Source organism: Lepisosteus platostomus, chromosome 1 (assembly GCF_059453375.1).
Source record: "Lepisosteus platostomus isolate fLepPlt1 chromosome 1, fLepPlt1.hap1, whole genome shotgun sequence".
NCBI lineage: Eukaryota > Metazoa > Chordata > Actinopteri > Semionotiformes > Lepisosteidae > Lepisosteus > Lepisosteus platostomus.
In genome coordinates, this window is record NC_142611.1 from 49425957 (window position 1) to 49446943 (window position 20987).

The window sequence follows — 20987 nt, forward strand, 5'->3', positions numbered from 1 at the left end:
TGAACATTTTGGGGTTGTTTCTTTTGTGCAGTATATACTCTTGTCTTTGGTAGCATGGCTGGGACACACAGGTTTAGACAACTGTGAAAGCACCCTTTCCTGGCAGTGTAGTGTGACATTAGGCCTTGCTTTCTGGGTTGCTCTGCACTGCCTATGTAATTTTCTCACAGGGACAGCCCTGTACTTGTGTGATGATGCTTCCTTACCTGCATGAGTGATCAGGTGTGTTCCAGGGACACTGAGAGTTTCTGAAGATGCTCTCCTGGTGCACTGTAGTAATCACCACAGAGAGGCAATACTGTATGTTATGCAGCAACTCTGTGGGGAGCCTCTGTGGCTTCTGATCTCTCCACACCTTTTTGAGCTGGTGAAAGTTCAAAACATGACCTCATACCTGCATAGATATTGCGATGATGAATAAGTAACTGGAATTACTATATTACAGGTTTCTTTCAAACACTTGACAACGAAGTGCTGTGCTGAGAGCAATTGATGGGGATGTTTGGGAAACTCCCTCGCTTTTTACCTACTACTGTTTCCAGCAGAGAGTAGGGAGTTAGGATTTGTGCTGGGTTCCTAGAAACTGCTTCTGTATGTTGCAGGTGCCCGGAGCCCACAGTGAGCATTTTGTCCAGTTATAGATTGGGATCCATTTAAGGGAAGGTCTTAACTTTGACGTGTGCATCTGCAGGCAAGCAAAACACCTGCACAGACCTGTGCAAGAGTTCTGACTCTCTAAAATCTCACTGAGGGCGAACCCCTTGGGTTTTGTCAGGGGGCAAGACTGGTTAATTTCATATTGATCTATTCGGTGGTAGCCTTTAGGATCTGGAAAGCCATTTGTGTGCTCCCTAGTTTTAAAAACAGAGCTGACTGCAGGAGTAAACTCAGGGCTTCTGTGTAGATTATTGTTGAATGTATGCCATAATTCAATGTCCATTCATTTCAGAGCGTAATTTACAGGAGTTATACTGAGTCTATAAACACATTTGCTTTTAGCTTCTTGGCTTCCCTTCACCATAGTGAGGAAAAAGACATGCAGTATTGTTCTCTGTCTTGTTGTAATTGAATGGTATCTTATAATGTCCAGAAAAGATTCAAACCATCATATTTGAATCCCTTGCTGCTCGAGGGATATCAAAAATCAAAAAGCTAAAAGCTTAGGATGTTAATATCTCTGTGCCTACATCATTTCTGCTTTCACCAGTGAAACCTTGAATTTATTTATACTATGTAAAATTATACCCCAGATATCCAAATTAGTTGACAGTATGAATATTAAATAACTCTCATCCAATATCAATGCTACAAGAGGCACAACTGTCTTAACACTTTGCATTCCATCTTTTTGTGTATATAAAGCAAAATATAAGTTTATACTTTATGTGGTTATATGTTATCTCTCAATTTAACATATTATCTAGATCCTGCTAATATATCATATGTATGTCAATAATTATTACAGAATTATGTATCTTTAATTATTTAATTATGTAATAATTATTTAACTTAAATACCTTTAAAGGGAAATGTGTTTAGTGTAAACAATACAGGTAATAATAAATTGGAATAATCCAGACTAAAACTCTGAAAAAATCTGTAGGCGCTATCTCAGCATGTCTTGTTCTATGTTATTCTTAATGCAGCTAGTGCAGCAATGTTTTTCTGCTTGTTCCATTAAATAAGTTTCAGTGTGGTCCAAAATTGCTGGCAGTATTATGTGTTTTAGTAAATTCTAATCATTCCTTTTTCTTAATCTGTCATTAACGGCTTAGTGCCCTTGGTGTATTATTCTTCCTGGTCTCCTCAGAAACTTCATTAAAAGCAGGAAAGGGCTTAAAACTAGTGAGATGTTGTGTTTTACAGTTTTTAAATATGATCTTTAAGATATGGCATTAATTTGGTAGTCAAAATAAAACAGGAGGCAGAAAATGTGCTCTAGGAGCAAGATTTTCTTAAGATTTTGAGAGCAAATGTGTGCATAGCTTGGTCTTTGGTTTCTCTACCCTGGGTTTTAGCACTCTTTTTTCAATAGAGAATTAGGGATAGCCCATAAGTAGCTGAACTTTTTTGTTGCTTTTTTAGAAGTGTTTCTCATCAATTTACTGTGTATCGATATTATAATAAATTTATCAATTTTAAGATCACTTGCAAACGGAACATGTACCTCACTTGTTTTAGTTCTTTTTTGGGGGGGCTCTTCTCACATTTACTGTCTAGTAGTTATTTTTTTTAAATCTGTTTACTTAAATCATTTAAAGCACCAGCTTAACAAAAGGTAATGTCATGTCATGTCATTTAACAAACCGCTTTATACCATACGGTGTTGCGGGAAGCCGGAGCCTAGCCGGCAAGCAACAAAAGATAATACTGCTAAAATATTTTTTCAGAATTTGTATTACAGAAAATACATTGAGCAGATGGTTGTTTTTTTTATTCTTAGTGGCTAGTCTTAGAAACTAGGGGACACTGATGAAGTTATAGGAATTGTGTTGCAGCTAAGCTAAGCTGAATCATCTGTTCACACCTCACCAAGAAAATATCTGGTCTTTCTTAAATATGCTTACCACTGTCTGGAATGATCTCTGAGTCATTAAAACAGAAGTCTTGATATGACTTTTACTGTGGAAAATGTGCAGGTGTGTTCTATTTTTCTTTCACTGTGGCCAGACTTTTATTATACGTTATTCAGGTTTCACAAATTCCATTTGTAACTCTGCTATCTTGGTTTGACTGGGTTCCTCCTTAAGATTGGAAGCTGAAATGAAGCTTACACACCAAAGCTCGGCCCCACTTAAGAGTTCATAATCAAAAGCATTCCGAGACTCTTTACTCCCCTCAGTGGACTGAACTGTACCAATATAATAAATGTCTATTTTATTGCCATAAGTTGCTATCTGATTTTATTTGGTTACAGAAACTGCTTCTGAGTAAGGAATTCTCTGTCTGATGAATGAATGCAAGGAGATTTTTTGCAGATGAGCCAAGGTCTGGTCAAGAAAGCTCAGGAAGTGTCAGCTTCTTCCACAGTTTCATCGCCAAGTTCTATCATTTAGGGCAGTGGTTGAAGTTCAGAGTCGTATTCTCTAAAGACCAGATGGCTCATGTCTGTCTTCAAGCTAGCATCGCATTTGAAAAGGGACATCCCTGTTTAGCGTATACAGTATATTGTCTTATTCAGAAGCAATATGCACAGAACCTGCAGCTTAGGAAATGTAGCACTTCCACAGCTTAATCAACTCTGCCTTTTTCTGATTTATTTACGTTACAGATGCCATCTTAAAAAACAAACAAACCTTATTCCAGTGTATTGCTGGAAGCATACAAAACTTTATCATTATTGTTTATTTTATCATTGTTAAGAATTTGTATGGTTGACTTGGGGGACACTGGTTAGTTTGCCCTCGGCCCTTGGTTCAATTCTAGACCCGGGATGCTATCTGTGTGGAGTTTGTATGTTCTCTCTGTGTTCACGTGAGTTTCCTCCAGGTGCTCCGGCTTCCTCTCATAGTCCAAAAGTATACTGGTAGGTTAATTGGCTTCTGGGAAAATTGGCCCAGACGTGAGTGTGCGCGTGTGTCTGGGTTTTGTGTATACTGAGATGGACTAGTGTCCTGTCCAGGGTGTACCCTGCCTTGCGCCTGTTGCATGCAGGGATATAAACCAGTTCCCCCTTGACTCTTAATTGGAACATTCAGTTAGAAAATGGATGGATGGATAGAATAATTTAGCTGATACCTACATCCCAGTTCACTTCCATTCAAAACATTTTTTTAAAGTAACCTGGTAACATTTTTTAAATGGTGTAACAGAAGGTTTAGAATTCTCTATGATATTTTAAGCTATAAAAAAACAAAACAGTCCCAGAAATGGCAAATATAGCTACTGTATATAACGTAAGACCCAGACGTCCAAACTGATGAGGAAGGTTTTGAGGAGGTGATAGAAGTCAGAGAGGGTGCAGTTTCTGATAAGTCTAGATATCTTATTGCTAATAAGATATCTATTTCTTCCAAGGGAGAGTATGTGGGCTTGAGAAGAGACAGCAAACTGGAATTGAGCCACAGAGTTTTGAATGAGTTTGAGACGGCATATGTGAGCTAGGAGACATCTGCTGTATTCCAGTCCAGAGGGAACAAGGGCATGGACCTGGATGGGCAGGAGGTGGTTATGAAGACAGAGAGATAGCCGCGCCACGAAACCTGGCAGCAGCAGTCAAACCTCTGGGAAGAAAGGCCATAGAGAGGCCATACATATCAGACAGATTAATAAAGCAGAAGCAAAATAGCAGAGAATCACAGATGCTGACAAAAGGTAATCTAGCCAGTGCTGCGTTTCACAGGTATTTTGAGACCGGAGACTTAGCTGTGCTCTTGAGATGGCATGAAAATCTCACATTAAAGGCTGTGTATTTTTATGACAGTTCTGAAGTTCCAGAGTTTCTTATAGGCACTAAAGGTCCACCTATTTAAGCAATCATTTAATCAAAACATTAAATTGTCTCCACAGAACATCACAAATTATTTTTGTCATACCAATGCAATCACTAGTTGTGCGAGTGTGTGATGTGGATTTTTTTCCAGCTGTTGTATATTCTGTCTGAGATATATTGAAATGTCAGTATCAAGTATTTATATTTTTTTATTATTTTCATTATATTTCTTTTTAATATTAATTTAGACACATCTTTGTAGGATTGCTTCTTTCACTGCTATGAAGCAAACCAAAAAGTAGTCCTTTCAGAATGAAAGTACAATTAAATAAATAATCATCATTCAGTGAGCACAGGCAGATCTGACAGACTGTTTGAAATAATCAGAGCAATACCCCTTTACAGTCCCTTTTTAATATAAAAATAAAAATAAATCTGTAGATATCTACAGTACAGTTCTACTTGTCTGCTTACATGGCCGAGAAGTAATGAGAAAACTATTTGAAATGGAGCACGGTGGAATGACTTCTATGATTTGATGCCAGGCAATAGCAACATCTTGAAGCTGGTGGACAGAAATGGTTGGATAACACAGTACTTAAAATAATGTGTGTCAAGCACTCTGGTCTTTGGTGGAGTTTGAAGCTGGTGTTTTGCTGTTAATTGTTTTATTGAGAGAAGATTTTTTTAATGGTTTATAGTTGATGGCACATAGGCGCTAATATAGCCATAAAGTATAGTGTGGGTGAGTGGATTTAGTTAGGGTTTTGTCACCGCCCTCCATTTTAAAGTGTGGGGTGGTGGGCATATTTTTCCCTGGTGAAAGAGGGTCAGACCTTGAATTTGTTGAATCGATAGTCAGTGCTTGGATTTTTATGGTTTAAATTGGTCCTTGACTGGTACAGTATGGCAATTTCCTGAATTCCTGAATGTGTCATTTTTAAGCATGAACTGTGCCTGCTTTGCTTAACCTGGAAGCCTGTGAATAGGATATTACAGCTTTAAGACTATTTTCCAGAATCACACAGACTCCTGCGACAGAAGGCAATATACTTAAAGGTTTAATGAACAAAACAGTTAGCAACTTAAAAAGTCCCTGCAGTAAACCCACCAGCCCCCTGCTCAAAAATCTTGCTGAAAACACTTTCCGTTTCCACAGCGTCACATTCCTCTACTTAGCAAGAGAGCAGTAAAAAAAGACAAAAAAACCCTAATGACCTATTAAACTCTCTCGTGCTGTTTTTCAGATTCTGGGACCTGCTTAAGTTGGGTTTATCCACACGGTAAAGGCTGTAAAGCATGTTTTGAAAGCTTGGGCCCCTGTTTTGATCCCTCTGTCTCTGATATCTTGAATACGCCAGGGTATTACATACACGGCTGTCAGGTTGCGGATTTATATAAGAGGAGGGAGGACGACAAGGCCCAGGTCTGTTCCAGGAGCCTTTTTTAAATGAGCTCAAGGAGGGTTCAGTGTAAGAGAACCGTAAATTATCACGAGAAGCCTGGCCATCAGATATTCTACTTTAACTGCACGACTGCGATTTCAATCACATTTTTAAAGGCAAAGTCTCAATGAAAGAGAGGAGTATTTCTATTTACTGTATATTTGGGACTTAAGAATGAAAGAAAATGGAAATGCTGGAACAATATCTGTGTTAATGCTTTGATTTATTTTGACACTTTATATAAATGACAAAGAGTAATCAAGGAGTATTTTAACAAGGGAACGGTGGACCAGAGAGCTCACTGCACTGCCAGTTCTGGTGGGATCAGAAGGACAATATGGGGACGGAAAACAGAGTGTTTGGGCATATCACGGTAGCTATAATGCACTACTAAAACCTCATTTAGAATATTGCATTTGCGACCACCAGACCACAAACAGGACAGGCTAGTGGCATGCTTTATATGGACAGGTTAAAGGAGCTATATATGTTCTTATATTTAAGTAATTATATTTTCTTCTTCAAGGTGAATGATATGCTTGTTGATAATTGTGTAGAACATTGGTCATATCCGTTTTTGAACTGTGTATTTAAAGTGAAGAGCATTTTTGATGGCACACCCTTTAAAGGGAGCACATATTATTCAGTATGTGAGCAGTCACATAGTTGTCCTTTTATGTCTTTCTCCATGTCCGTTGTGACGTTAAAGCCAGAATTCTGTGTATCCTTAAGTGATGTTAGTAGGTTGTATTGAACAGTATCTCCAAAATAGGAAAGTTCCAAGAATGTGAGACAGCTGAAAGCTGTAATTAGTCTTTAAATAAAGAGCTGTTGGCATAGGTATATCACTGAGTGGAGCCTAGGAATATTTATGTGCTCTTTTTTTAGTTTTGGAAGTACTGTAACGTCTACCAAAGAAAACAAAAGAGATGCAATGAAACTTTGCAGTATCAACTGAGCCAAAGAGAAAAATGGCTCACAGTCAAGTGTAGCGGTTACAGTTTCTCCGCAGACATAAACAATGACACTTACAATTTCCTGCTTGTTCTCTCTCATAGAATTGCCCGTCTGAAGGGGAAGTGCAGAAGCTAATTGCTGATTAAACTGTCTGCCTCTTGCAAAATGTGTCTTGGGTCCACCAGTCTGACCAGTCCAGGATAGTCTGTAAAAGTGTCTGTTCAGGAGTGCGGTTTCTTGTTCTGGAGAGGAAACAGGATTATGCCTAATACACTTAGACTAAGGGAATAATAGGCAAGTTCATATCTAATATTCTGCTAAACCCAATTAAAAATACTTTGTTACCATAACAACTTAATTTTTAGAAGATAGTATGCACTTCCTAGCCATGTGAACCTCTTCAGAGATGCCTGCCAGTTTGCTACTGTTCTACTTTCAGAGTACCTATTAAATATTTTGACAGGCTAACATGTTTACCATTAAAATAATGAATAGATCACCCCCAGGCCTCTTTAAAAGTATCTTTTTTTCCCTTTTTTATATTTTACATCTGTGTAAAGTTTATGATGTATAAGGATACTATAAATTACTTTCTCTTCCAAATACTGTCCAGGATGTTTGACCTTCCTTGGAATTTCCTTTTTGTAATTATATTTAATGTGTTAATAAAGTTCTCTTTGAACTCTACCTAGGGAATGGGTCTCAAAGGTTAGAGTACAGTGAGGGTGTTTGCCATATGTGTAGAGTTTGAATGTAAATGTGTGTGTGAGTCAGTTCAACGGGAATTATCCAGTGAGATACACTTTGGAATTTGACTGCACATATGTAACAGTAAATGAAGCAGATCGGGTCCCAAATCACCACTTAGATGTTCAAGCTATTCATTTCAGAGAGGAAGCAGATGATAAGGAGCAAAAAGAATTTAAGGAGATTGGCTCCCCGTCTCTTTCCCCAAACCCCCTGCACGCTCTCTCTTTTCTTGATTGCCTCTTCACCAAATCGCTCACTTTAACCCTCCATTTCACTGCACAGTGTATTTCCAGTTTTTTTTGACACACAACCCTACTACTCCATGCACTGTTTGGGAGTGTGCCAACAATCCCCACAATGAATTAATTTAGCGGTAGAAAATAATGATGGTGGTAATAACAATCATCATCATTGTCACTGTAATGATTTAGCGTTAAAATAGCTCACAGACGTGGGATGTGTTCTCTGAATTTGGCTTCAGAGGGAGCTAACCTTCCCCGACAATAATTTCAGGGAGCTGTCCCAGGGTACTTTATTTTAAAATAAAAACCATATCAATATGCATATAACACACAGATTATATAGAAGCAGCAGACTTTTTAGTGATAATTGGATCACGCTGAAGGTAAAAAGAAGGTTATTGCCACTAGTGGAACTGATTCGTTCCTCTTAATAGTGAATTCCTTCCCCGTGGCACGATGATTGTATTCTACAGTATGTTCTGTACTGAGTTCTAACAGTTGCGAAGTTCCTGCCTCAAAGGTGTCCAGCAGTTTTCTGGCCAACGTCAAGAGGAAGTTAAGCGGATCTGAAATTTTGGCAATTAAAAGCATTTTTTTCCTCTCATAGCTGTGAACACTATTTTTTTTTCTTTGATCTCCTTCACACAGAAAAGTTGGTATGGAGATATTTTTTTGCGGCTGGTCCAATTATTCCAAAGTAGTTTCAGCACCTCTGTGTAATCGAAACAATGGTGTGATAAATGAAGTAAGTAGCCCCTCCTCATCCCAGTGGTGCTTGCTTCCATATTGCCAGCTGGGTTGACCTTGCTTTTTTATGGCTTAGTGATCCTTTTATATAAGACAGAGAACAGTTAACTCAGTATTCATTAATATCTGGTGCTTGGCTAATGTGTGCTTTGCTACAGTTTCAAGTTTTAAACAAGTGTGGCTTTCAGTCCAGTACACAGAAACAACCCTAAAGCATTTGGTTTTCCCATGCTGGTGTTAGCCAGCTGTCTGATTGACATTATGGAGGAGAGTTAAAGTTGAAAAGACCCCTACATGAACCTTTTTTGTATCTTTTCCTGACTGAAGACAAATTCTATTTAAGACAATATCAGTGAAATTTCCCCCGGCCGGTAACAAACGTTTTCACTTTGCTTTTCTTAAACCAGGTTCTTGTCGCTACTGGGCTCCTTTTCCTAAACAAGAATACAAAAACAGGAAAATAAGCATCTTGAAATCCTTTTGTGCATCCCATTCAGTGGGAAGAATTTTAATTCAGAAAAAGCAAGTCAGGAAAAAAACGATTTTACTTAATTTTTATCCATTTGTTTCCAAACTGGGATCCTTTGACTTTGCCACAGTTATATATTTCTTAAGTAGCACTGTCATGCTTAGGTCTTATTTATTTGGGGGCCCCTTAGCTCAGCTTTATAATCAGGGAGGAGCGAAGGCGGTCTAATGATGGCTCATTACTGGGAGAATCTGCAGTGTGTAAACGCTGGCCCAGATGGCTTGCATCAATGCAACCGAAGAAGAATAATTACTCTGCCTGGAGGTTCATTTCTTTGTGCCCTCTCTAGCAGAGATGTTTCTCAGATAGGCCCAGCTTGCTCATTCCTATACAACATGTGGCTACGTTGACAGACCTTTTCTCCTTTTTTGTTGTAAATGGAAACTGCATGCCCCTAGAAAGGAAGTTCATTCCAGGCATTTGTTTTCATATTTTTATACTTTTCAACAGCATTCATTTCCTATTTACTGAAGAAAGGTTGCGGAGTTTCCCGTGGCGTTGTTTTTGGACATAACAAAAAATGCGGAATACCGTTTTGTTTTTTGACGTAACTCTACATGTATGTGCTTGTATAAGTGAAGTCTGCATGTAAAACTTTACTGTTTTGAAAAACAGTGATGCTAGTTGATGTGCATGTAATAACATTAGAAAGGTTGCAGATAGACAAGAGAAGGCCATTCATGTCTCATTTGATTGCTAGTACTACATGAGTCCAGGGATCAGATCTAGGCATTTCCCTAAAAGAAGTGAGTTTACTCGCTTTTGACAAATTGGCGGGGTAACCCATGCAGCCAAGCTTCCTTCAGACTAGAAGACCCTTAAACACGTTGATTTGTGAGCATTTGCAGAATTATATGTTTTGGCATTGGCACTGACAAGAAATGAATGATATAACTCTTTGCCTTTAGGTCCACCTCGAATTGCAGAAAAGATCATTCACCGCCAGACGGTGAGAATAGGCCGGACCATGAAGCTTCTGTGCCCAGTGGAAGGTGATCCTCCGCCTCTGATCATGTGGACCAAAGATGGCCGGAACATCCACAGTGGCTGGATGAGGTTCCGCATCCTTCGCCAAGGCCTCAAGATCAAAGAAGTAGAGGCAGAAGATGCCGGAACATTTGTCTGCAAAGCCACCAATGGCTTTGGCAGCGTCAACATCAACTATACGCTAATCGTGATTGGTAAGCCTGCGACTTTTAACATTTCAAAGGTAGAGCAGTTGAAGGACAGTGCCATTAAATAGCTTCATTCTAATTTCCCATGAAAAAGAGTCCGACACACAGTGTAGAACGTTAAATGCTCTTGATGGTGTATTTGATTCTGTTAACCTGCGCTTTATTCCCGTGTGCAAAAACTAAAAAAAAAAAGAAAGACTGGGTAAGTTCTTTCAAGACAAAATAAACAAATTTAACTTGTGGCTGGAATTTGGATAAAACCACAGGTTGACAAAATAAACATGGCTTCAGATTAGACTGCAGCGCCCTTCAATCAAATTTACATTAACTCCAAGGGCCGTATTCATGAAACATTTACCACCACACAGTTTGCAAACTGTAACTGATTTCTCCTGATAAGAGAACAATACAATGGAGTTGTAAAGTGTCAAACTTTTGTACTTGCCTTTCTTGGAGCTTGAGCAGTTCAAATGTTTCTTTTTGATTTTGTGATATTAGGAGTTTGCTTTTCCTTTTACAAAAGCATGTGCTTAAGTTTCTCAGTTGAAAAAGGCTTCAGAAATATAATTGTAGGCCCTTTCAGAGTAGTACTTCAGTTCTATGTTTTTAAGACTGTCCTGTGATGAAAATAAAAGAGTAGAAAACTATGCAACATAAAGCCCCCATTTGCTTCACTTTGGAGAAAAAATCGACTCAAGTTTGCTAGTTTGGAATGTGAATTTAAATGCCATGCAAGTTTAGCAGTTGAAACAGCACACATTGTTTACCTTGATCAGGATCATATCAAACCTTTTTACCTCCTGTTAATCTCATAGTATATCCCCGGTATTGCATGCTGACTTTTAATTGGTCAGAGATTTCTTGGTTCTACCCAATGAGAACCCTCTATTAGGGACTGGTGATTTGTGGGTAAGCCAGAATGTTCCACTATTCTTGGATCCATTGTATCCTGTTGGTGTCCCAGTGCATAATAGGAGGTGAAGCACTGCAAACAGAAGTACAACTGAGATAATCTGTTACTTGTAAGAGAAATAATGCTGAATGAATTACTTGGAAAAAATAACTTTTTTATTTAAAAAATGTTGGGTTTCCCCATGTTTGAGAGAGAAAGATTTTGATTTGAGAAGAACTTTAAATATGGAAATGTGATGACTGACTAGGGACAGAGCAGTGCAAGCTCCAGATGTGATGTGGAATGTGTTGACCTTAGGTTAAAGGTTTTACCAGTAATGGCAAAAGAGGACCGTCAGCACAACAGAAGGAGTCAGAGGCTCATTGTGGTGAAAAAAGATACAGGATCCCTTTTATTGTTTGTTCAACAGCTTTCCTTTTTGTTGTGGTATGTGAACAGCTAGAAAACTCCATTAAGCTATTCTGAGTAGGGTTTGTACAAATGAAATGTTTGTAGAGTAATGCGTGGATACTTTAGCTTAAATTAACAGGATTTCTGGTTTTAAACTGGGGAGTTACTATACCCTAGGGCAACTCAAGTTATATAATGGGACAAATATAGAAGGTCTAAACATGATTTATGTGACGTTTCTGAGAGGTGTTTGTTTCTTCAATTTATGCTTCCTCTGAATCCAGAATATGGGGATAACCTAGGAAGATAAAACTATGCTGTATTGCCAGCTAAGAAAGTACTGCATTGTTCACCAATACTGAACAAAATAGAACCTCACACTTTCCCTCTCTTTTTAAAGGACAAAATGAGTAGAGTATTCCTGGAGTTGGACTGAACAAGCAAGCAAATGAAAGTCAAAAAGTTATGTGGCCTCACTTGGTTTTATTCCCTAACCAAGAGATGTTATATTGTATTGAATGTATTATTTAACTTCCAATTAATACCACTATCTTAAATCTATCTATAGATTACACTGTAACATTTTTTTTAAATCATTTTACTCACAGCTACTATTTATGACATTTTTTTATAATATCACTGTGTAGTGATATTATAATATCAAAAGTTTAAAAAACAGTAGCCCAATTATTTTTAAACTCCAACATGTTAACACTGTAATAAAGGAATAAGACCCTAAATAATACATCAGTAAGCATTAAGAAAAAACAAGTTTAAAAATCTTGACAGGAAGCACTTCTTTTTTTAGATTTTCAACTTGCCTTCTGAAAGTTTTTAATGCTTTATTTAAATGTGTGACGTGTGAAGTATTTGAAATGCATAAACTTAAAAAAATAGTTGCTTGCTTTTTCATGGATTCCCTGTCAGCTGTCTGAACCCTATCATTAAGGCTCTGGCAATTATCTTGATTAATTGCTGCCTAATTGATCTTATCCCCCAGAGGGTTTGAGCTGTCCCAGAGAAGATATTTATCTTGTGGTGCGCTGTAGAACTTGTGAACACTGTGAACCTTGGTCCTGGAAGATGATGTAACTCATCAATGCGACCGTCTGGATTAGATTCTGTTCTGAATCATCTTGCATGTTTTGACTTCTCTCCACCAAGATGATACTTTGTTTAGTTTTGTGGACACCTCAGTGGTTTAGTATCAACAAGCTGTCAAGGCACAGGTCTTGAAAAGAGACTGATGGTGCATTTTTTGTTGACATGTTGCTGTCAGTCTGTATCTGAACTAACTATGCTTTGTAACTCATGCCATAGGCTTGTGTTTGATTATTATATTTCAAGTGGAAAGCCCCTCAGTGTCAACATGACAAAACAATGTATTGTACTTACTATTCTCTGCTGTATAGAATGGTTCAGCCACATAACTACTTCCGAATAGATGTTGATGTAGTCTGCTGTGAACGGTTTATTTCATTGCTGCACATAAAATACGAGCAATATAATGGTACTGAAGTCCCCACAAACCCAACATTATGACATTTGTGGCTGCATTGCAGAGTTCTGTAGGATCGATGTGTTGAATTCATGTATGGGATGTTTCTCTTGTACCCTTGAGTAAGGTACTTCAGTCAGATGTCTATAGTAAATACCCTGCTGTTTAGAGTTGCCAATTCATCATAGTAAATGAGAAGTTGCTCTCAACTGACTTACCTAGTACAACAAAAGGAACAAGAACATTTAATTTTTAATTAGAAAAGGGCATTCACTACCTCAAATAGCATAAATAAGCAGACATTCATTTGGTTTCAAGTCCTGAGATTCTGGCAGCTCTTAATGGAGAAAATGGCTGAAGAGTTTAATTTGAGAGAGAAGCAGAGAATGGTTGAGTAATATAAATGTGCTTTTCTTCACGTATCACCCATCTGATTTGAATGGCAAAAACAAAGAAAAATAATTGAAGAGAGGGGAAGTATTTTCCCCATAATGAATGCTTTGTTTTGTGCTCATGTTAACTTGCACTAATGGCTCAAAATTATTCCTGGCTAAAATTCTTTGAGTTCATTCTGTTCACAATTCTGATGTATTTTAGAAACTTGTTGAAGCTTCTCAAGTTATAAAATCAAGTCTTCAAAAATAAAGACAAAAAATCTGATATCTTATTTTTCATTTAACAAAGGAAAAACCTTTTTTTCTGAACAAATGTTTAACATTCAAGATTTGTGCATGTGGTGAACTCAAAAGACAAATCACATACTGTAGAAAGTAAACAAGTAAAGACTCATTCATTTTAAAACTAGAAAATATATCAAGAAAAAAACTGTAATAAGTTGACCAAATCTTATTAGACATTTAAATCGTATTATACATTTTTATTTTGATCTCAGGGTAGTTTGTGCTATTGTACGGCACACTAAATAAAACATAGGCATGACTTACTGAAAGGCAGTGATTATCCACTCAATAGGCTCATTCTGTGACATGTAGGTTCTGTGTTAGGACTTTAATTAGCCATCCCAGTGTAGTAAATATTTTGATTTTGTTTATAATGGACTTAAGGATTGTGTGAACTGAGTTCCCTACAAGTCTTTCCTTGACAAATGTGATTTATTTGGAATGCTGTCTGCTCAGCTTTCCACAAGCTTTAAAGAAAGAAAGAGAAAGAAACCGAGAAAGATAAAGGAAGAAAGAAATTAGACACCAGAACACTGCTTCAGCCGAGTAAAGTGGAACCTTAAATCTTCCACAAACTCCAGCAATTATTCAGAGATTTAGAACAGTGCTGCTGCCAAGATGACTTCATTCTGCCAAAAGCAGCTGGTATACAGCGAGGTTTCCAGTTTGTGAATGCCTGCTTACCTTTAATACAAAGACCGAGAGAAGATTTTGTTTTGTGAAGGTCTTAACCTTCTTTTTTTATATAAAAAAAGAATTCTTTGTTGCCCCAGCTTACTATCCGTAACTGAATCCCACTCAGGTGAAGCAACAGCAGAGCACATTGTTTATCTCCCAAGGAATATCTGCCAGCAGTTTTAAATGCAGGGTGAAATTTGCTATGAAATACAGCATGTTTTACATTACAGCTTCTCGGATGAAGTCATCATGAGAGGCCTGAGAAACCCTTTGGAGTGGCAAAGCTGTGAAAATGCCCTGGCAAGACAGGTCAGGTGTTGGTTGATAGTGGGAGTCCTGTGACTAACTGATTTATGAATGATCTGTAGTATCCACGCAAGCTTATCAGAGCTGGCAAACAGATAATCTGTTACAGTTTTCAGGGAAAGTCAGAATTGAATTACAGTGAAGCTGTTTACACTTGGAGAAAAAGCCCAACAGATTTAAAGACTCATCACAAAACTTTGTTTTGGCAGAACTTGGAAGTGTTTTCTGGAGAAAATCTGTGCAACTACTGATTTGCTTTTTAATCCAGTTGAACTTTGATTTTAAAAATGTAGCAACGGACTTGAACTTCACAGAGCTATGTATATGCATGATCACAAACTGCATTATTTAATATGTACGTTGAACATGATTGGCATTATTTAACAAGATATACTGAATATAATTTGAGGATTTGTTCACACCAAATTATACTTTATTCCAGTCAAGGTCAGATGAGGCCATTTTTTAACTTTGAGATTCTGGAGCTCATCATTTGTGTTGTGTATTATTTGGCTGTCCATTGTGAAAGTTTGTTTTTTATCTCATAACTGGTTTTAGAATTCTCCTGGGACAAAAGCAGCTCATGCATGATCCTGCCAAACAACAAAGGAGGTTTGCACATTTTATGAACTACAATAAAAACACCTTTGTGAAAAAATCTAAAAACATTCAAGTATATTATAATAATAGTCTTGTATTGCTTTGCATATATCGTTTTTTTTATAGGCATAACATATAAAGGTTTATAGGTTAAAAGTGATGTGTAAAGTGCAAGTGGCTTCACAGCTTTAAATTTGGCACTTCTAGGTACAACTGGCAAGCAGCACCTGCAGTTACTGTTTGCTGATTATGACCTGTCAAGTCATCTGATACCGACTCAGGTTTAGTGGGACACCTGAGAAGGTAACTGAAATGAAGTAAGGCTTTTTTGGCAACCTATAAACCTCACTGACAATCACACACCAGAGATTCATTAAAAAAGCTGTCGATCAAACTCTGCGGAAGAAAAAAACTGCCGTACAAGAGGCCTCAGTCTCTGCTTTTTGTCACGAAATGTAAATATTTGCTACCACTGTAACGGCACCTTAATATTTTATTCCAAATCGACTGCTGTGAGCACAGATGACAGATTTACTATCACAGAGGTATTTTTGCCTCCATAGATCCCAGTTGTCTCTTGCTTCAGACTTAGTTTGCTTGGCTTGATTACGATTTATATGTTGAGCATGAGCAAAAAGAAACCTGTTTTGAAATTGTATGCTTGTGAAATGCCCAGGTCTGCACATATTGATTCTCTGTTATTGCAGTTTAAATACAGCTAGTTCAAATCTCAGATTCACATTTTGCTGAGTGTGATATGTTTTTAGATTTTAAATTCCTTTCAAAACAGTTACATTGATACTTCATGATTGTTTCATCTGACCATGAAGTTACAACATGTTTAAGTAGCACATATTAGATAAAATATTCATGCTGAATGTGGAATAAAAGTAAATTAGTACTTTTTGTATAAAGGTAAAGTATGCCAGATAATTTCTGGTATATTCTTGACTGTTCACTTGTAGCATAACTAGCTTAACAAAGAGAATACCAATACAGGTCAAAATGATTTTTTATGCTGCATTTCATTTCCACTAAAGGATATTGACATTTCTTTCCCATTGCTACAATTTCTCTCTCCCCCTGATGTCCCCCTTATACACACAATTTTGTTTCGACAAATATTTTCACAGTTTCACTTTCCAGTCTATTTTTCCTGATTAAACATAATGAGTACTGTGTTGGGGAAAGCTTGTTTTAAAAAAAAATTAAACAGAAGCCAGTTAGGGTAACGTGACAACACCTGTTCACAATTTAAAAGAAATGAAAAGATTTCTTTTCTTTACTCATTCGCTTTTACTGTAGAGCTGACTGTGCAACACACATCTGTAAGTTGAGCGGACCTATCTTTGCAAATGGAAGGCTTGCAGAGCATATGGATGTGTTTAGCTCACAATCCTTTGCAGGTGCTTGGGATGGCATTTTAGAAGTGCATCCTGTGCGAATATCAAAGTTTAGCCCTAAACCAGCTTGTGGTGATTGAAATAGAATGAAAAGCCACATTCAGTTTTAAGTGATCTGGAGCATCGATCACAGTTGTTTTTTTTTGCTGCTTTTTTTTTAGTTAACTGTCTGCAGATCAAGTCATGCCATGCTATTTTCCAGTTCGGTAGCTCAGTTAGGTCCTAATGAATACGATAGATTGGTGAAAAATGTATCGAGTGTTTGGTGTGACCCATCTAGCTGGACAGGCTTCCTCAACTCCCCTTCACTGTTGCAAGAATTGAGCCAGGGAGTTTCTAGAAGAGTGTAGATGGGGTGGTGGGAGACATGCAAGAGAGATATGTGAAGGGAACACCTGGGTGCAAGACCTCAATACCTAGGCGAGCAGCAGTGTGTCTTCTTCCCAGACTACCATTTTAAACTCTATTAGTAATACACATATTACTATCCTGCAATGCTGAATTGCATTCTGAGGAAGAATGAATATTCCTTTTATTTCATTAGTTTGATCAAATTCTAATTAATGAGACAAGACAACCGGATTTATAGGGGCAGTATAACGTTTGGTGTAACTCGTCTGGCTGAAGAAATGGCAGCCTGACCATAACTTCAAGGCTGACAGGATCCCTGCTGCACTTGTGAGGAATGAGCCAGGGAGGTGCTGCAATGGTGAGGATGGAGTAAAAATAGCATGCGAGGGCTGGTCGAGAGAAAAGAGAAATTTGACGTCCTCCCAAACGTCTGTTTACAAACTCCATCTTTTTGCACTGTGCAGGTTCCACAGCTGCATGGTCAGAAAACAAGTCATTTCTAGAAAATCTAACGATTGAGCTATCAAAGGATGACGGACTTGATTCTTTTCCAGGGTTGTTTGTTGCAGCACACATTCATTTTATATTGCCACTGCATTTTGTCACCAGCTTGTTACCCTGTTTATATACATGCAAAAACCACATCAAAATTGTAAAGCAGAGAGAGAAAAAGAGATACAGATAGAGCAAAATGAAGGACAAACAGAGAAAACAGGAGCGAAATGAAGTAATTGCAAAAAATGCTTGTGGGCTTGATTGTACTACAATTGCTTGAGTGCTAGGCTCTGTGTTCGCAGTGAAGGAAGTGCCTTCAGACTCTTACACTGGTAGGAAAAATGGGATGCTAATGAAAGAGAGCATAATAATCCCTTGAGCTGTGAAACCAGCCCTGCCTGATAGTCCAGGCCACTGGTAAAGACATTAACTTCCTTGCTTACATCCATCTATCACCAGTAGCTGAACTTTGTGAAAGAGCTACTCTGTTCTAAACCTCTTGCCCTGCTACTTCTTTTCCTTTCTCCTCCTTTCTTTTCACTTCTTTTTTCAAACGTGCTGGTGACCCCTTAGCCTGGTAATGACAGATTTATGTTTTCTAACACCACAGAATCTGCTCTATTTGTTAACTCAAGAAAGAGTCCAGCTATGTTCCACCAGTTGTTTGTTTTACTAGGTAATTGTATTGGGGGGAGGTGTGTTCCCTTAGGCTATCTTTCTCCTCCTCTTTGCTGCAGAGAGTTTTTTTTGTGAGAGAAGGCAAATGAGCCCCTGATCTTGACGCCTTAAACAGGACTGTAGAGATTAAGATTGGATGCCCAGACTCACTTTCTTCTTTTTAACTGATCATCTTTTTAAGGCCATTTACCTCTGCTGATGAAAAAATGAAGAATTGATTAGTGCAGTTCAGGAGACAATTTGTTCTAATTAAAGTGTGAGCCAATTGAGAAGAAGAAAATACAAAACAATGCATACATTTGGAAAAAAAACCTCTCTATTCCCTATAATGGAAAATAAACTGAATGACAAAAATAGATGTGATTGCAGCTTTTTGGATTCATGATAGAATTGACCTTATCTATTCCTCACCTCGTATACATTGCACTTGTGTAATTCATCTTATCATTTGATTGACTGGCCATTCAGAAAGCACATTCATCAGGTTGTCAAGCCCGTTACTAATTTAGAGTCCCATGCTGCAACCATGAGTTAGGCCTTGGAGTTTGCCATTATGTTGCAGGATGAAACACCCAGCATGTCACAGATCCCTTACCAGAAAATGGTAAGAGCTGAGTGTCATGGAACATTGCTTTTGATATTATTCTTCCACCTTTGACCCGTAGTGTGACCTTAGTTGCAGCCACTTGACTTATTTTGGCCTCACAGTGTGAATAGCCGTATAGGGCCAGGACCACCACAGGTTTCTGGAAAGCATGATGCTTCATTCTCAGAGTTCTTTAGGGGAAGGTTTCTCAAGGTCTTTAAAATAGAATAAGCTGCTTCTGACTGGCTCAAGCATGGTGAGAGATCACCCGGTGCACAGGCTTGGACATTTCCAGTTTTTGAGTAAAGGCTTTGTCATTTAGCGATTCTGACCGTGATTCACCCGGCAGTAGCACACATTCTGGAGAAGTTTCCACTGGACTTGGATGGATTAGAGTTAATGGTGATGTCCTCAGATTGAAATGCAATGACCTCTGGGAAAGGCACCAAGCAAGATTGTAGTGTTATCAGTGAGAGAAACTTTGCTCCTCTAGTTGGTGTTAAAATAACAGCAGGGCACTGACAAGCTCGCTGTGTGTCAGATGACAGAAAGGTATGATAGACGAACTTGTCAGGGAAGTATATGAATTCAGATGGAGAGTGATAAAAAAAAATCGACAAATGTCACCAACATATTATTGATTTGAAACAAAAATATCAATCTGAGGTGATTTGGTTACTCTTGAGTCTGAGGGAAACATGGACCAACAAGACAGGACAATGCTAAAAAAGTGGAATGTTTTCCAGCAAAGTCAATAGTTCAAGCCACGAATACTATAATTGGCTACAGGCTTTGTTTACAGACATTTTAGAACAGAGTATTGTTCCTTTTTATTACCGATGTCTTATTTCAACTACATTTAGTCCCAAACTCCTACACTCCTAGTGAGATTTTCCGTCTACGAAAACCATTTATAGAACTTTTGCTAGCGAATAGAAACTATAATAATTGTCTAAAAATATAATTGAAAAAAGTAGAGTAAAATCCTAAATTACCACAAAGTGTACTCATATTAAAATATGCAATGAGATATCACACCACTTTATTCTTGAAAAATTGAAGTTTGCATATTCTATTCTGCAAACAGGGTGCAAACCTTTAGTGCAGGACATGGCTGCATGACAAGCAGTGTCAAGGAGAGATTCAAAACATTTTTAGAAATGTCACCACGTCGCATGCATGTAGTCTAGTTTGTAATATCACATGGATTCTGAGATATTTAAGAGTCTGAAAACTTTTAAAGATTAAACAAACAAGATGTTAGAAAAAACTGATGTCTTCAGCTGCCCTGTAAATCTCTGTTGCTTACTAATCACAGAATTAGTAGAGGGAATTGTCCTGTCCAGGAGTTTCTGGCTGTTTGGATGAGAGTTCAAGTGCATCAGCATCTTTTTTTACTGCAATCAGCTAAAATGTTGCATGATCTGTCAATCCAAGTTAATAAAATAAATGAAAAGTTCTTTTTTTGAAGCAACAGAGAGGGGCGGGAACACATCAAAGGCACTTCGGGAGGTGTGGAGTAGTTTTAGGCTAAATTCAGTGATGGATTTACTGCCAGAAACGAATGCTTTGTTATTTATTTAACACCTGTGAACACATATTAAATATATATATATCCTTTTATAATCCAGCATAGCAAAAAAGACCATTTTCTTTTCTACTTTTGAGAAGTCTATAAAGTTTCTAAAAGGTTAGAAAAACAGCTACAGCTTTCTTTTTTTTTATCTAATTCAAGAAATGTTCAAATGTTGCGTTTTATGCAAAAAGATAATTGCCTTCATCATCTTGCGCTTCTTCCTGAGTGTTATTTTTGAGTCTCCGAGAGAGGTTTGTGGGCGCGTGGGGAGGGAAGAGCTGGCTGGAGCGGAATGGGCTGTACCGGCTGGCAGAGGGCAGTAGCCTAGCAGGGGAATCCACTTCACATGGAGTGTGGAATTCCCAGGCCTGACGGCCGTTCTATCCAGAGATATCCTAGGAATCTAGCGGAGCAGTGTGATGGCGCCTTCTCAATCCCTTACAGCCCGCTGTTTGTGTTGTGTTTGGAGCGGTCTCCTGACAACTGTGGGTGCATATTGGCTCTTGTGTTCATCATTGTGCCGATTCCAACTGGGAAAAAAAAATTGTTGTGGACT

General features: G+C 38.1%; 1 protein-coding gene across 1 annotated transcript in view; it reads left to right on the forward strand.

Moving 5' to 3' along the window:
* The window catches only part of fgfrl1a (fibroblast growth factor receptor like 1a), a 117801-nt gene that overhangs the window by 48599 nt on the left and 48215 nt on the right, over positions 1-20987 (forward strand). The window contains exon 3 of the mRNA XM_088630870.1: positions 10011-10283. Coding sequence (XP_088486996.1) covers positions 10011-10283 — 273 coding nt within the window. The remainder of the gene's footprint in view (positions 1-10010; positions 10284-20987) is intronic.